Consider the following 18,453-nt stretch of genomic DNA (forward strand, 5'->3'; position numbering starts at 1 on the left):
ATCTAAAAACTGCGCAAAGTTTTTGTGTAAGCTTTTTTATAAATGCCAAGTGGTTGTCAGAGAGGCACATTTACTGTTACAACTAATTGCACTTTGAGCTATTTGCATGGCCAAATACAGGGTTTCATCTATGTGCGGGGCAAAACACTGGCCAGCAGCAACTATTGCCAAGCAAAACATAATAATTTGTAATAGACACAGAGGGATTTGAAAGGTAACGAAACAGATTTTAAAATCCTAGAACTGAAGACAGTTCTTAATGATCTTACTAATTCTGCACAGTGGGCTGGCTCTCTACTTCTACATGTTATTCCTTTACCACATGCCTGAGGGTCATGCCTGGGTTCTCAGCTATAGAGCTGCACTGGAAATAAGGACAGCTGGTTATCTACCACTGCACTATATCTTTTTTCTGTGTCATCACCTTCTATGCCACTGTCCTCTGTTGTGTAAATGTAAAATAATTAATTGTTCATAACAAGAGCAAAATGGCTGAGGTAGAACAGAATGAACAACTGTCCCCTGGTCACCGTTTCCATTTTTCTCAAGATTTTACCAGCTCCTTGATTTTTCTCTCCTGCAAACTGAGCAGTTCTTGCCCACTTAGCCATTTCTTGCATGGGGATGCTTCCATACCCTTTGTAATCTTTGACACCCTCTCTTCTTTTTCAGCTGTACAACAACTTTTGTGAGTTGGGGGACCAAAATTGCACACGTTACTCCTGATGTAAATGCACTATGGATGTTTAGAGCGACATTCTGATGCTTTCTGCTTTATTCTCTGTTCTTTTGCTAATAGTTTTTAACATTCAGTTAGCTTTTTTTGACAGCTGGTGGGCACTGCATGTTCAAAGAGCCATACAACATAATTACAAGACTTCTTTGTTGACCACTAATATATAGCTGAGAGTGAGCTCTAACAGATAGCTGAGACTTCCTCACTGTGTATTTAAAAACAGAATTGCTTTCGTCCATCTGCTGCACTTCGTATTTAATAGCACTGAACATCACCTGCCATTTTATTTCCCAGTCACCATTTATGGCCAGGTCCTTCTCCAACTTCTTGCAGCTGGATTCCCCTTTTTGTTTTCCAAAATAACTTCATAAAACTAGCAACTTTTGTCACCTCTCTATCCATGCCATTTTACAGATCACTTATGATATACAGAACAACATAAAAACATGGGCTCTGGCACAAATCCCAACACAGTTCCATAAGTGACCTTCCTTCACTTCTTCGCTCTAAAAAATGACCACTTAGTCTGTTTTCTATATTTTAAGCGGTAGTTCCTCCATCTGAAGGCTTTCCCTTTTATCCCCAAAAAAGTATCATTTCTTTATGAGCCTTTCTTGAGGGACTTTGTCAAATGCTTTTGGCTACGGAGACTCTATCAACCAACCTTGTTTGCCACATTCATACAGGCCCTTCAGAATGCATTACTTCCCTTTACAAAAGCTATGTTGATTATACCCCAAAGTATCATGTTTATCCTTCTGTCCGCTACTTCTGTTTCATCTTCCATTGTGGATGATCCTGCATTTGGCCATACTAATACGTGTGTTGATCAGATATGCCCGTTTCTGCAGCCTGTCACGAGCAGTATCCCCCAGAGCTCAGTTTTAGGGTCATTCTCATTTAATATCTTTATCAATGATCTTGAGGAGGGGATTGAGTGCACACTCAGTTAGTTTGCAGACGAGACCATGCTGGGTTGGATTTTTGATCTGCTTGAGGGTAGGAAGTCTCGGCAGAGAGATCTGGACAGGCTGGATCAATGGGCCAAGGCCAATTGTATGAGGTTTAACAAGACCAAGTGCTGGGTCTTGCACCTGGGTCACAACAACCCCAGGCAATGCTACAGGCTTGGGGAAGGGTGGCTGGAAAGCTGCCTAGCAGAGAAGGACCTGGGGTGCTGGTTGACAACCAGATGAACATGAGCCAGCAGTGTGCTCAGGTGGCCAAGAAGGCCAACAGCATCCTGGCTTGTATCAGGAATAGTGTGGCCAGCAGAGTAAGGAAGTGATCGTGCCCCTGTACTCGGCACTGGTGAGGAATTCAGTGTCTTTGGGAACAAAACCACTGTTTTGAATGTTTGCAATCAGGCAACATACTCTGTTCAAGCATGTTTAAAGGGGAAATAGCATGACTGCCAGAGACTATGATAGCACACGCCTCATTTCCTTAGGGAAGTAGGCTAAAAACATAATGCCTGTCTCATTTTATAGCCTTTTTCTGACAAACGGAAGTCTGAATGATTGTACTTTACACGACATTCTAGAAGTATATATGGCCTGTTTTTGTACAGGAGATTCTACAGAAGAACAAAAACTTGTAGGATTATGCTGCCGAAGGAACAATGTGAAGCAGACCTGGCTGAATTAATGTGGACTAAGTTTTCTATTCATTTTGTTTAGGAGTTTTTACATTTTGTTCAGATATATTTTAAGCCTTATGTTTGAGATGCTGTTCAGTAAAGGCATTAGACATCTTTATTCTCCCATTACACATTGAGTTTGTCAAGAATTAACTTGAGACTGGCTGTTCCTGTCTTTTTTGAGGTTGAAGAAACATACCCTAGACCTTGTTTACTGAGAGAAAAAAGGGTATAAAATTTCCTTTGTAGGCTACCATTAAATAACATTTGGAACCTAATATCTTTCAGTATAAGTAATTATTTTGTTGCTTTCAGGTAACTGCAAGAGAACACAAGTAATGGACAAAGAAGTTTGGTCTTTTCTCTTGACAAAGTAATACCGTCTGCACTCTGTGCAGACGGAAAGGCTGGGCATCTTTGCATGTCCTGAAGCTCATACTTACTTGTGTTCTACAGGCGTAAGCTTTTCTCCTCAAAGAAACAAATAAACAGATAAATACAGAAAAAGGCAGCATATTTCTCTAAATCAAAGTCATAAAAGTCCTAGACTGAATTCTCCCTTGCTGAAGTGTGTAATGTTTCTTATCCATTCACTAGTATTATTTTTCAGGTTGCTAGAAACAGATTAATGTCTTTATTTCCTTGCAGGAATGAATAATGTTCTTTGGCTAGACTGACTGCTGAAACACTTTTTCCACTGCTCCACACAGCCTGTGCAATAACCACAGAGCTCCTAGACCAGCTGTAATTACCTTGAATTTGTGCTCATAATTCTCAAAAGCTTCCATGACCATGCACACAGCCTCCATGGAGCGTTCCAGTCGTCCGTCCACTCCGTTAAAGCGGTACATGCTACCAGAAACATCCACCACCAGGCGCAAGCGTTTAGGTTTCTGCTGGGGGCTCCCAGGCTGACAGGGAAACACAGCAGAAAAGAACCCAGTCTAAATGAGAAAGCTAAACATTGGCAAGGAGAAAACATTTCAAAAAGAGAACCCAACGCAATTTGCAAAGCAAAAAACTTTTATCCAGCAAACACTGATTATTAAAAAAAAAGAAATAAAACATTTTACCCTTTTTTCTAACTGTTTCTAACCACTTACCTACCGGAGACCTCATTTCATTCTTTCCCCTCACCTTCAATGACTAGAAACAAAATACCTCAAAAAATTCCATGGATGCTTGTCAGGAAAATACTTTTTCTGTCTCAGTTTTGATTCTTAACATTTATTTCAGTAAAGAGACTCTCAAATTTGCTCTTTCTGCCAAGGCTCATAATGGAAATGCTTTTCCTTGGCTTACGGTACTAACAGGGACTCATATATGACTGCAAAAATTGTCTGCTGAGGTTAATAATATTCCAAAAATGTTTGAAATCTTGTTCTGATTAACTACTAGTTTCTTCTTCATTCTGATGCTGAAACTATTTTGTGTGTGTGTGTGAAAACAATCCCCATCTGTTTTAACAATTTTTGGCACAGTACATTCAAAGGAGGTGTTTTATTTAGTGTGCGGTGAGATGAGTCTGGATTCAAGTACAATACAAGCCTATTAAAGATGATCTGGCAAAACCGAAGTCATATTAAAAACAAATAACTAAAATGTTTCTTTCACCTGCAAATGGTTGCTAGCATTTGTGTGCTTTATTCTTTTAATTACTTTCTGTGGCATCCGTGTCCTTCCAAAACCAAAGGGAGAGAGAGGGCCCATTAAATCCTACATTTATTTTTTTATTCAAAACTTAAAGGTGTCTTTGTTTTCCTAATTGAACTATTTTTACAAAGCCTTAAAACTGATACATTGAGTAAATACATTTTGGAAAAAGAAAAAGAGAAATGAAGATCTAATAACTTTTTCCTTACTGATCTTTCACACAGGCAGTGCCAAGTTCCATAAACTGTTCAAAGCAACAGACATCAGGACCAAGTAGCATAAAAAATAATACCAGGGATTCATCAGATGTGGGTAGCTGACACGCAAAAACATGTTGTACTCAGTTATTTTAAAAAAAAATTCTTAGTGTAGTTAAAAATTGTAATCTGTCATTAAGTATTACTGTTAAATATTATGGACTAGCCCCACCAGTTCTGGCCAAGTTTTGTTGGTCTGATTCAAGTGGTTTCTCTGTTGCTGACTCACAAAGGACTAACCATAACATATTCTATAGAATGGCTGAATTGAGCCATAGGACGGACAACTTCATCGTATCTTAACGGCTTTTCCTCACACTTTTTTCCCATTATAATTTTTATTCTCGCAAATCCAAATATCTGTGGAAGTTGAAATTCTTTGCATATCATGGAATAAGGAGAAGACATTTGTAAAACACTTTTTTTTTTAAATTCCCTGGGTGTCAGGGTATTTATTAAAAAAAATTAAATTAATGAGAAAATATTTTGCCTTTTTTTTTAGAAAAACAAGAACATAAAAACTCTTGCACTGGATCAAAACAAAGCACTGTCTAGATCAGCATCCTGTCTCTGACGGTGGCCAACAGGAAAGACATATGGAAGACTATAAGACGCAGTAAAGCAAATTTTCCATCCTGTGGTTGCCTCTGTATCAGGGACTTCCCAAGACTAGGGACTTCCCAAACCAGAGATGATTCTTCTGAGTTTCTTATCCCTATGACTTACTCAAACTCCAAACACATACCATACAGCCACTATGAAATCAGCAAACTGGTTAGGTTCTTCCCCACCTTTCCCTGCTACTTGTTGGATACTTACTTGTGGCTCAAGTTCTCCCCGTCGTTTATATATGGCTTTTTCTCCTGTCAGCCCATCAATGATTTTGGCATCGTCTAGCTCTCCAACAGCTTGATGTCTCAGCCATTGCCTTTCCTTACCCTTGGCCTACAACAGAAAACAAACCTTAATTCACTCAGTGATGCAAGTGAATGTTAGAACATTTAACCTCTACTGAACATGACATACTCATGAATTTTCTTTCTAATGATGTGGTAGTTTTGGCATAAGTGAAATAAATCCAAACGCATTTTCATAGATGTCTTGTTCTTTTTCTCTAAAAGAAAAATTAACACTGAAAAATAAGATGTTCCCTTTGTAATTTTGTCTTTTTTAAGTTGTTTCATATATGGGAGTTTAACTGTAGACTCCAGAAATGTTAACCTTTTTTCTTAAAAATAGAGTATGCATGTATGGGTCTAATGGCTTATTTAATTTCTGCTTAAATCTTCGGATTGAAGTTGCTCATCTTAGCAGTAGGCCCAGCAAAGAAAGAAGATTTTAAATTTATATATGTATAATGCTTCTGCCCTCTCAGGAAATTGCTGGTCAGCAGCTGGAGGCAAATCAAATACCCAGCAGGACACAAACTGCCTTAAACGTTTCTCAGGAATGAAAATCAGTCACTCTCTGACAAGCAGGAAGCGTTACATTACAAATCCCCAGTAAACTGCAGGCCTGGGATTTGAGAGGATGAATCTTTATAATTTTGTACAGTCTGAGCAGTCAGATGATGGCTTCTTAAGCCTCAGAGAATCTTTGATTTTGCTTTGGTCAAAACTGATGAGTTTTTCTTTTTGGTGTGCATGGAAGGAGGAGTTCTGGACTACTGTCTATTGCCTATAGTTACTCAAGACTAATGGACTACTTACCTATGAAAATGGTGGGCAGAAAGAACACAAAGCCACAAGGAAAATGTTTTGATAAATTAATTTTACAGTATAGAATTAACATAGCTGGTTTTTAGGTTTTTTAGTTAGGTCTTTTAAACTAAAAAGCACAGGTTTTTTAGTTAGGTAGTGTCAGAAGCTTTACAGATGCTTTCTGATGGGAGGCAAAACCAATGCCAATACATGGCATTGGAAAACTGAGCCCTCCAGTAATCACAGAAGGGGAAAGTGGAAAATATTTCTTATGTTGTGAATTCACTCAGTTGTGCCCTCTGATATACTTTCATGGTGCTACAGTCAACCTAGCTCTAACCCACTCTGGCAGTGGGGTATCCATGAGTTTGTACCACTAACTGGTAGTTTCCACTATCATTAAATACTCTGGGGATGAAATTTGAAGTCCCTTCTTCCATAGGATCATCGATTCCTCTGTTGCCCAAACAGCTGTGTAACATCACAAAAAGGTACCTGCAAATTCCAGGTGACCTCCACGTGCTCCACCAAAATATCACCCTGTAGGAGTTCTCCTGCTGTGAAAAACTGAGTAGTGTAACCCATGGCAGATTTCAACAACACTGCAACTAACCATTGCAAAAAATGCTGCTGAGTGAGCAGAGCCTGTCTAAAATGAATCATGCACCTTCCAGGATGATGCACATGAGATTACTTCGTTCCTAGTCATCCGAGCCACTGTAAGTACTGGAACAGAGGTAGTTCCTTAACGCTTCCTTAGGGCTGCTGTTTTCCGAAATTTTTGTCATTTGCTTCCTTTCAGTAGGCAGGAGGGAGAACCAGCACAAGACTATAAAGTTTTGGTTTCATTGAGCAAATTCCCAACTAGTTTCACTACTGTTCTCATTGACAATGATTTAGGTTTGGGGCTATTTGCTGTTCAAGGAATAGCAGGGTGAGAGAAAATTGCTTTTAACTATGGACATGTTTAAAATCCATTTAATAGCTTTTGAAGCTTAGGCAACAAAAGCCAGTATGTGAGCTGAAATTTTATTGGAGGAACACAGAGTTGACATTCTCTTCTAAAATAAGAAAGAATGTCGACAAAATCTGACTTAACCTCTTTCCAAAATAATGCTAAAATTATTTAGACTACTTAACATCTGCCTCTTCCATGCAGAATTCCAAAGAATTTATTTCCTTTCATAAAAGCTGAAAAAAATCCCCTTTAGCATGTGTTATATAATGCACATATATATTACAGAAAAGCTTCAAAACATTTTCAATATATAATTTTCATAAGCTTAAAAGCAACATAAGTTTAAAAACATTTAGAATATTATGAGAAAAACAGAACTACTACATATATACCTTGCTTTGATATTTTACTAAAAAGGGCATACAACCCATTACTATTGCAATATAGTGCAACCATTTTGAAATTAGGAAGATTAGGAAAATGTGCTAGATACTGTATCTTATCATCATGGCAATGGCTGATCACAATACACCGCTGCAGTAATTCTTTTCCCTGACAGAAACCAAAGGCATATTTTAAAAATAAAATAAGAATTTTACAAAATATAACTGTGATGTCTGCAAGTATCACAGAAAAAGTTATGTGAAGTGATGACATCTAAATACGTAGCTTGTATATGTATCCTAGGTAACAGTATAGGATGGTATTAAATACTGCCAGTTGTGGTCTGCATTTGTTTCTGGGAAAATTTTATGCATACGTCCTCTTAGCTGCTGAAATCAGAAAACCACTACTGACAGGGCACGGGATTTTGCATCATCAGCTCTCTGAGCCACATTATTATAGGACTGCTGCTATTTTGTCCTTGTTGCTGTGACCAGACAGTTCCCACATCATCTAAATCCGTGACTCACGCTCAGGTTTGCCCAGTTTAAATGTAGGTGCCTATATGATACTCAGAAGCTACAGGGACAGTTACCGCAGATTCCCTTTGCAATAATCAATAAAAAGAGAAGTAACTTCTGGAAGGTAAGTCATCTAAAATCTAAGAAGGTCTTTCTGAGTGACTGACAGACCATAAGCTTTTGAATCTAGAGTTCCGACAGGCAATTGTTATTCAGGGTTTGGCCAGCATTAGAAGAGAGGGCTCATCTCATCACTGCCTGGATTTCCTGGACTTCTGGCTTTGCTACTTCTACAGAAGATAAATGACAACTCGTAATGTGAGTTATTAGAAGTAAAATGAACAATGAAATTACATTCTCAGGCTGTATTTATGTATCACTGTCAAGGATCAGCATGTTCCAAACATCTCTTTCTGCTGCTACTAATTTTTGTGAGCCATCAACAACTGGACCTGAATCCTAGCCTCTTGATTCTTGGAATGTAAAATCTAATCAAAGGAACATATTTTTAAAAAACCCCACAAACCTAACAATAAAAAGGCATGTGTTGAAAAGAAAATACAGGTTAAATAAACTTGGACAATATATTCCGATTATGTGAACACACTGAGTTTGAAACAAAGCAAACTCAAATACTTTTAAAAAGCCAAAAGCGTTCTCTACTGAGAAGGCAATTTGGGATTTTCACAAAGTTAAAAACACGCAGACATCTGAGCTGCAACGTTTACTGTGACTGACTGTGCCATTTACTTCTTATTTGAGAAATGAGGAATGTCTGACTGATAACAGAAAGAAAACAGTTTTAGCTGAGAACCCATGGTGCACATAGGACTGTCCAGAAAAAATGTGAGAGAGAAGCATAGTCCTTCATCAGGTTTGAATGACTTACCATGCTGAAGAATTCAAATAATTTTTTTCCTCTCAAAAAGATAACATGAAATGTGCTTGGACTCAGCTTCCCAATTAACAGAAAGCATTTTGCAACTAAGTCACTCCCGTTATCACTTATCTTAATTTTCCCAGTGCATTTTCTAATAAAGAACCCTACCAAAATCTGTATAAAAAGCTATAAAGGTAAAAATTTGCTTTCAATATTGCTCTTATTCTATGAGCTAGCTTTTCCAAATCCAGTGAGTTTGTTATTTTTCATCATAAAGTACATTTACTAGATCTGTGGTTAGCTGTTATAGATTTTGCCAGGAAGTTAGCAAAGTCTCATAAAATACTGAGGCTTATAAGACTTTGCTTCGATATTAAAATGACCTTTTTAACAAAGCAACAGGATACGTCTCCTTATATTAGAATATGTTATACTTTGATTACGATTAATGTGATTCCTGAATGTATAAGAATTTTGGCTCCAAGGAATAGATAGGGCAGACTAAAAAAAGACTTTAAACTGAAGATTTGCTTATTCACTTCACACCTAGAATGCGCTTCCAATGGCACATCTACTAGAAACATGGTAAAAAGCACTTAGATATAAATGATGGAGGAAAACCTGAGATTTTTATCTAAAAATTTTCATTTGAAACTCGTCTTTATAAGCCAAATGCCCATGTCCTGAACTGAAACACATATTAGGTGCATGAATCATCTAATCATGACCATCTTATATGTTCATTATATGAGGAGCTCTCTGAATGGATACATTCATAGTAAAACCAGCTAATGGTTCTGTGTGCACGTGTCATTATAGTAGAGTTGTTGTAGTCACAATGGCTTAAAGATATAAGTAAGGTAAAGAAAAATGTTACCTCTCTTACTTGCAATACCAGGGGACTGGAGTTTTTGACCCAGGAGTCGTCTATCGACCGTGTAAAGTAATTACTTTATATATTTCAGTTTTGTTGTAAGGAGACAGATTACACACAGCACAGTGACTAGCTAATAGACAAGGTATCTGTATACCAGTGGTAGGTAGCCTTCAACAGAAATATTTTTAATCGGAGATGTCTTATAAGGAGTAAAATTTATTCTCCTTTAATATTCACAGAAGATTAGCAGATTCCGCCGAGAAACAATGCACTTTTAATTTTATTCACCTCGTATATGAACACTAGTTTTAATAAAATCTGGAACGACCAACCACAGGACCAATTACTAGAAGCAAGGCAAACTGGCGTTTCTGGTCAGCTTCCACTTAGATTTGAGCTACACCTATTTTTATTAGCAAGAGTTAAAAACAAACCTGAGAAAATTTGTGCTTTCAGCTGCATATACAGTACAGCTATGACCTGGAGTGAGTGTTTCTTTTAACATCTACGGCTTTGCACTTCTAAGCTAAAAAAGTCTTTTGGACAGGAGGTGAATACAAAGACTGTGATCTACACACCACCATATATTCTTTTAATAACATATAGTATTTTCTTTCACAAAATTGTGCTCCTGAATAAGTATTCTCTGTAAGCTGTGGTATGGGAATACTGTAACCTGTAGAGATGAGCACTTAAAAGCTGCCTTTGAAATAGTAATCTGAGACTGTTTTTCCTAACCATGATTATAACCTGAATCTGCTTTAAGCCCTCAAAGGTATGATCGCCAGATGCTAACAGGATATTAGCAGGATAATATTTGGGGCCTAATGTAATGAGCTCACTGTGTTCCTTTATCAGTGAATCTAAGATTACCTGCAGATTGTCTAAGATGATGCGGAGTGACTGAACTTGACGTCTGACTGCTCCAGAGAACCTTTCGTAAGTTGATGCATCATATTCACTCATCCGAATCTCTTTCAATCTAAAGCAAAGAACAGGGAGCTAAGAACAGTTTAGGAAACAAGCATATTGTCCATTTACATACGTAAATTACAAGCTTACCTGAGAACAGGCAAATTCAGACTGTAATACCAGACATGAGAGAGAAATCAAAGAAGTGGCAGCTGCTTTTGTGAATTTTTGAAAAGGCAGGTGATCACCAATGTCTACAGGGATTGCATTACATTAAAATTTACTGAAGTTACTAATCCTTTGTCTATCTCCTAATCTGCTTTAATGTTTGGGAAGCAAGTCAGATGTTCTGAAAACTGTGATCACATTCTAAAGGTTTTATTGGCTCAGGTGTTGCTATCTGTACATAAAAGGATCATGAGTGTCTATTCATTACTTCACCGTCAGAGTATTTTAAACATATCACGATCTATGCTTTAACACAAAAGTTAAGTAAAGACACACTATAAAATCTGTCCTTGAAGACCTACAACTAGTAACTCTGTCTCAAATACCTATCTTTGTGCTTCATGAAACAATGAAACCTTGAAGCAAAGAAGTTTTAAATAAACATTAACAAAAATGTGCTCCCCCACACAAAAATGAGTCATGTCACTGAACACAATCCTGTCCAGAGGCCTAACAGAGCACGCAACATCTGCACCACGAAATCAGATATATGCTTTTTCCATAAGTTAAGATGTGCCCACTTGAAGTACTGTATCCTTAACGTCGCAGCTATACATATCTTAAACTGGTGAAACTCACAATTGGAATGTAATTACAGAGGTCTAAGAGTGAAGAACTATTTAGGGGACAGGTGGATATGCAGGAGTGCGCACCATTTGATGTTTTCCATGTCCCAGCATCAGATAGCAAGGCAGCTATTGTGTATCTGGCCAGCCTACCATCCAGCACGTGGCTAGATTCAGTCCAGCCCGCTGGGCTGAAACAGTTTGTCTTGAGAGTTCAGTCCATGGAAGAAATCTGAAATCTCTGTGCACAGTCTGGGAAATAGCTGATTCGCAACCATGCATTACACTAATGCTGGGAAGATCTGTGGTTTGTGTAAAAGTCTCTGCTGAGCTCTAATAGCTCAAATCATCTCACCATTTGGCTATAGGTCTTTCAAACAGAAGCAATTTGCTTGTAACGGTCCATTTTGAAAGACATTTGTTAGCTGATGAATTCCTAACAACACACAATCTGGATTCATCATAACTCAAAGAAACTTTGCTATGGTAGATCTCTTTTTAGAAAAGAGATCTTTTTTTTTAGAAAAGAGAAAAGAGGAGACATCAGTCTCCTTATTCACCTAGTTATGTTTTACTCTACCAAATCACAAAGTCATTTTAACAGTGTGGCTTAATTCAATAGAATATGCTACGCACCTTGTCCAGAAGAGTTAAACATATGCTGGTAAATTATTTTAAATGCTAATGTCAGGGAAAGGTAGTTGATAAATACAGTTAAGAAAGAAAATTCTTTTTAGCCACCTTTTTCAAATTCTTCTGGGAAAGGAAGGGAAAATAGAGACTTTCACATTACCTCTGTTTAAAGGCCTTTTCACCCATCTCTCGAGCAGCTCTCTTAACCTCCTCAGGAACAGCATCCTTTTCTGCTTGAGATATTTGGTAAACCCTGTGGCCAGCATCCAGTCGATATGGCCCACCTTTGCCACCTAGCCCAGCGGTGTCTCTCCCACCTAACATGATTAAGATAATTAAGAATAGGCACTTAATAATAAACAAGAATGCATTTTCTTTAAAGCTTACGTTGTCATATCTACAGATGTTCCAAAAAATTTGCCAACAATCCCAAGTAGAAATATTTATTGGCAAAGATTTTCAAACCCAAACAGCTATCACAGTTAAGAAGGACCTCAATGGAATCCCTTGAGACCGGATTCATAATTGTTTCCACCTTGTACAAAGGGGACTATAGGACACGTAAGTCTTGCACATCTCCTCCATAAAGCCATTTGTTCATGCTCTCTCTTCTCCCTAGAATTTGTTGGTTTACTCTGTTCCTAAACCACTTTACCTGGTGATCCCTATCACACCGTTTTAGAATTCGGAGCCACTTTGCCTGTTCTTTTGCCTCTTGCCTACGCTGCCTAAATTGCTGTGGCTACAGAGACATCTAAGAGAATGGCAAATGACTCAGCCTAGTTTTTATGGCTGCAAGCTTCTGATTCTTTGTATGGCCAATGAAAAGAAACAACAACAAACTGTAATTGAAGTAGAGATCCGCTATATACAGTTTAAGTTAGACACCGCAAATACTACTTCTCACTGACAATAAAGTGACCCTGTATGCAATAAAATAGCTCTAAGCAAAGGGTGGCCCTGTATAAATGCATTTTTGATTGGCACAGCATCTCCCTTAGACATCCGTCAAGGATGCATTTTAAAAAAAAAAAGAAAATAATTAAAAACCTGTTCCACCAGCCCAAGTATTTCCACCAACATGCGGCATGTTGTCTGGATCTACTTTTCCATGTTTGGGGGAACTAACATCCAAGCCACTGTCCCTCTGAATGGTTATCTGTAAAATAAAAAATAGAGCTGTAAATCTCTCTTATAGCACGGAAAACCATTCTAACAACCTAACAATAACATACGAGGTCTGCTCAAGAGCTGTTGGACCAGAATTAATTCAATAAATGCAACCTGCCACCTGCTGAAGACAACAGGATAAAGGAGAGTAAAACAGGGCTCCTGAGTGGCACGTTAGACCCACACCAGATCTAAGACTACTGCCACATCTGAACCATCCAGTGCTTTCAAATCTTATCCACACCAGAAAAGTGCTTACTGATAATTGCCAACATAATTCAAAATCCCACTGGGGATCATCTGCAGTTTGTGTGCTTCTTGTAGTACTGGCATCACCTGGCTGTACATCCATTCACCAATTTCAAGAACACCCAACTACAGCTCCTCATTCTTTATCGATGGGCAGACTGACTTTCCTTTCATGAACAGGGACTAAAGAAATGACATGCTTTTCTGAGATTCGTCAGTAAATGGCTAGTTCAAATGATAGGCTCACGTAAGCCTTAACTTCCCTACCATGACTGCAAGAGCCTACAGCAGTGAGTTTTCTACACTTGCCTACTGACTGCACTTTCCCTGTCATTTCACCGCACAGCTGAACACCCAATAGCTGTCAGATGGTCAGGGTTGAGTCACTTTAGGCTGCGGTTGGATTTATGTGGGTGACTGAAGGTAAAAATATTTCTTCCCATTACCACTCTGAGTCATGTAGTGAATCGATTCATATGTAAACTGCCCTTCAGTTACTAATCTTCTATAATTTAATGCAAGTTTATTTTTTTAAATGAAACTTAATGAGAGAGATGTAAAATTGATGTCTTCAACCTCTAAAATCAACTTTCTTCTCATCTAACATAATACATTTAATTCTCTGATGAATTTATGTGCCCCAATAACTAAAATTTACTGCCTTCTCAGAAGTTCACTGGCATTATCAGGGTTTTCACTGGGACTGTAGAGTAGTTTAATCCTTGAATTCACTGTCTTGCAGACTCAACTTTATGCTGACATGAATTCCATACATGTTTTTGAACTGGAAACATGTGCTCTAACAACAGTGTCTTGGCAGCTATTCAAAACATAATTTTCTTTCTCTTTATAGAATTTATATTAATTCAAAGAGGTACAATACATCCTCTGTGAACCATGTCATTAGTGTAAAAGCAAGATCTAATCTGATAAATTACATTAATTTAACATTTGTATAGGAAGAAAGGCACTTAACCACAACAGCAGTTTACTGTTAGGGTTATATACATTTTTGGTTTAAGAGATTTCCTCCAAAATAAACAGTCCTTTTTAGCATAACTATCAGGAACACAGGTCAACAAAAATCACTGAACTTAGTTTAAAATAAAATCATAAAACCAAAACTGTGATGTCAGCCTCATGAATCAAACCAAAATATTATTCCTTAAAAAGAAACAAAAAAATGATGGAAAATCCTTTACATTTTTATCTTTCTGCGTTCTTCATAGAAAAATACACAATATTCTGCAAAAGGAAGCTCTAAAGCAAACATAACCATAATCAGTGATCCAAATACCATATTCCACTTTTGTCAAGGTTTTTCATTAAAAAAATGACTTTTTTTCCATTAAAAAAATATTTTGAAATACAAGTATTGTTTAAATTTTGAGTGAAAAGTTCTGTAAACAAAAGAGCTTTGTCAATATATGATATATTTGATATATGCTCACATATAACAAGTTGGTCACTAATAATATTTCTAGTACATATGTACTAGATAAGTTTCTAATATAAGCCTATTTTAAAATAGCATTGATCTGATTAAAGCATGTATTTGTAACTTGGAAACAGCATGTGGTTAACAGAAAATGTTTTATGATTTGTGACTTTTATTCTTAAAAGGACAGCAGAACATCCAACATTTGTTTTCTATTAAAAGTCTGAAAAAATTGCATGAGAGAGAGAAGAGACAAGTGGTACAATCTATCATAGCTTAAGAATGTGAGCTCCTTACTAATTTTTTTTGTATACAGTTAATAGGTTATTGGGTAAAATAATTGAAAATTCAAGGATACTATAATGGAACACCAGCAGCAGATGTGCAAACGGCATGCCAGTGAATTGCAGCTGTTTCCTTCATTTACCTGTTTTTTAAGTAGCACCTATGCACACAAAAGGTAGTAGAATTTTGCTACATCTGAATACTTCGACAACCAATTTTTAGTAGCATTGGTTTGCTGGGCTAATTGTTTTTTAAATTTATCATACACTTAGAAACTGCACTAAATTAGTGCACTGAAGGGTGCTTTGAAGAAAATCTTCTGCATGTAATTTCATGGTTTTTCTTTGACCTCTTGGATAATTCCATTAGTGACTTATGCTTTTCTCCTCTCCATCCCTGTCTCCATGGAAGTGTTTCAAGGCGATATTACAACCAACAACAACTCTCTGCTCTGAAGGTGCCTCTATAAAGTAAAAGCTAGACTAGCAAGTATCTAGATTAGAGAAATATTGAATATATTGAAAATATATTTTAAAGGAAGTAAAGAGTAAATCACTGAGTCTGCCTGTGAAATCAGAAGGATGAAAAAAACTGAAGAGAAAAACTTTTAACAAAATACATTCTTCAGCATGACAGATATAAAGAGATGGAAGAGCCACAGATAAGTGACCCCTCTGAGGGTTGGAAGAATTCTCGATGTTAGAAGCTGTTGGAAAGGTAGATTTAAGGGTGAGGATCCAAAACTGGATGTATTGTGAACATGGCAAAATGCAAGACAGTCAGTGGGAAAAATCTAGTTTGTCTGGAGTGAGAAGACAAGAAAAACAAGTACTGAAAGTAGAGAAAAAGCTTAAACAAATCTATGACATCCATAGTAACTTTTCCAAGCTTGTCTGATTGGTATTTCTAAACCTACTGATATTTCTCTTACTGTTGTGATGGATATTTTCCAAATATATAAATAATTTGCTTGCTCAAAAGTTGATCTGTCCCCTCCTGAATACTTTCCTTTTGAATCTATTGCAAGACTTCTATCAACTCTGTTTCTTTCAGCAAGAGTTTTGACTAAGCATCTCTTTTTGAGACAAGTCTGTGATCTTTCAAGCTATACATGCACTGAAAGGCGCTATTCATTACTGCATTATTGTGAAGATTTCATACTGCCTGGTGTGCAAATCGCAGCTTTGTAAAACAACAGATGAATTCAGTCTAGTAGCCTTGAGTTTTAGCTATGAGGTCAGAGTAGAATAGCTGGAAAAACTGTGAAATTTTCCTCCTGAGACTTCCTTTTGGTTTCCAAAATAACCACAATTTCCAAAACACATGGCACACATGCCTCAGTTGTGCATTATCTAAACTTGTTTATACATATTGGTGATTCATGATCAGAGCATGAAGGCACTTTTCCACTGCCTGTTTGGGCAAGTTCTTCTTCAAAGGTCTCACCACACAAGAAGCACAACCACGATCCTCTCCTGGGATACATGTAATTCTTACTTTATTCTCCATGAAGTTCAAATTCTCAGTAATCACCAATGATCTTAGACCCTGGTTTAAAATCCTTTTGTTCTCTCTTTTATTTAACTTCATTGTATTCTCAGGCACTTACACCAAGAGGTAACGGGCGCATTCAGAAGGACTTAGTGGATGGAGACTGTAGGTCTTCCAAAGTCAATGAAGCAAACAAAAAAAAATTTTATACTAGAATAACGTGAAGACTGCAGGTCAGAAAGATGGTAAAGGAATGTATTTTCTGAAGAGGCAATGGTATGAAGGAAGCCCTTGAGAAAAAAGGAAATGAGGAAACAACAGCAAATACCATGACTTGTTAATGCTTTATTTTCTGGTCCTGCTGCTTATACATCCAACACTAAGGGCACCCAGACAGGAATAGAACTGAACTCTTATTTTACAGTGAGAGATATGTGGTATCTGTACAACTCGCTCTATATCAGTTCCTTGAAAATCATGAATTGATGCTAAAACGGTTTTACATGGCTACACTTTTTTTTTTCCTGACAATACTGGGATTCTAAGAGCCAACTGAATAAGGGAAACTGATACAAACACATTCAGTTTGGAAACTAAGTGATCATCCTTTATATAGTAGTGTAAAGAAGGTAAAGAGGCTCTGAGAAGCCAGTTACATGATTTAATGCACTCAACAACACAATGAAACCAGGTGTTTCACATCTGTGTCATATTTATGCCAAACAGCTATTAAATGCATACCAATCTGTAATAGGGGCCACTCTGAAGATGAGTCAAGGCTGGTAGTTTTGTCTAGGCTTCTGCTGGTCATGCCAACTGTGGTAAGGGAACTTTTTATTGTGTAGTAACCAAATATTAACCATGCTTGGAATTGGATCTAGAACCATATTCATGCCACTTAAGTGAATGTGGGATTGAATTCCATTGAATTCTGATGTGAAATCATCTAATTTAATAAAATTAACCCCTGGAGAGTAAGGAAGCGCTGCCATACATCACATTTTGATACTTTCATCATCCCTCAGTAGAAGACAGGGGCTGAATTTGTTGAGAAACACCCAGCTGACCACATGCATTGCCTCTACAAGACACCGTCACAACTATGGGAAGAAAGGAGCTTGCAATAACCCATTAACGAAAGTGTGTGAACCACAGAGAGGGCTGCTGTATTCTATTATTAAAATGATTTATATCCATGCTTACATTAGCATCTCATTCTAATATATGAGCTATTTTCACAATTACAGTACTTCCCTTTTGAGCTCAGAATTAATTTTCTTCTATCATCTTGCAAACAAATGTCTCAGGCTCTATGAGTAAAATTGACCAAAAGCATTATCAAATTTAGCTTCAGCTGATTTTGTACAGTGAGCTTAACAATATTTTAGTTCCCAGTGATCTTAATCATAGGTTGCAATGAAACTGAGATGAAAAAAAGGTCTTTAAAAAGAAGCTTCACCACCTCAAAGGCAGTCCCAAGTACCATGACTACATTTCTCTATCTTCACAAGTGCTTGCCCCCAATTTGCTTGTGCTAAGCAAATAAATATAATAAAAGAAATTACAGCCAGTCTTCAGCATGCCACAGTTATGCCACAGTCTGATGGCAGTAAAATCATTAAATTGGCTGATTTTTTATGAAATGCTTTTAAGGAACTATTCAAAGTGCATCTAGATGGAATATATACTGATTTCTCTATTATTAACATGTTTATAATAGTATCCAATTTAATGAGTAAATGACACCTAGCAAAATCAACTGAAATGAACATTTCAGGGTGTCTATTATTCAGTCATTCATGTTTCAGAGTATTCACGACCTTCAACATTGCCATCTTTTCTCCCATGCATTTCAAGCCCGTATACCAGCTCCTCA

General features: G+C 37.3%; 1 protein-coding gene across 2 annotated transcripts in view; it reads right to left on the reverse strand.

The window, feature by feature from the left end:
• The window catches only part of VWA8 (von Willebrand factor A domain containing 8), a 195,603-nt gene that overhangs the window by 12,098 nt on the left and 165,052 nt on the right, over positions 1–18,453 (reverse strand). For both annotated transcript variants that reach the window (XM_064440807.1, XM_064440806.1), the window contains exons 38-42: positions 12,995–13,103; positions 12,105–12,261; positions 10,479–10,587; positions 5,105–5,230; positions 3,128–3,286 (exon numbers count right to left, since the gene is read on the reverse strand). In XM_064440807.1, coding sequence (XP_064296877.1) covers positions 3,128–3,286; positions 5,105–5,230; positions 10,479–10,587; positions 12,105–12,261; positions 12,995–13,103 — 660 coding nt within the window. The remainder of the gene's footprint in view (positions 1–3,127; positions 3,287–5,104; positions 5,231–10,478; positions 10,588–12,104; positions 12,262–12,994; positions 13,104–18,453) is intronic.

The sequence above is a fragment of the Phalacrocorax carbo genome, chromosome 1 (assembly GCF_963921805.1).
Source record: "Phalacrocorax carbo chromosome 1, bPhaCar2.1, whole genome shotgun sequence".
NCBI classification, from domain to species: Eukaryota; Metazoa; Chordata; class Aves; order Suliformes; family Phalacrocoracidae; genus Phalacrocorax; species Phalacrocorax carbo.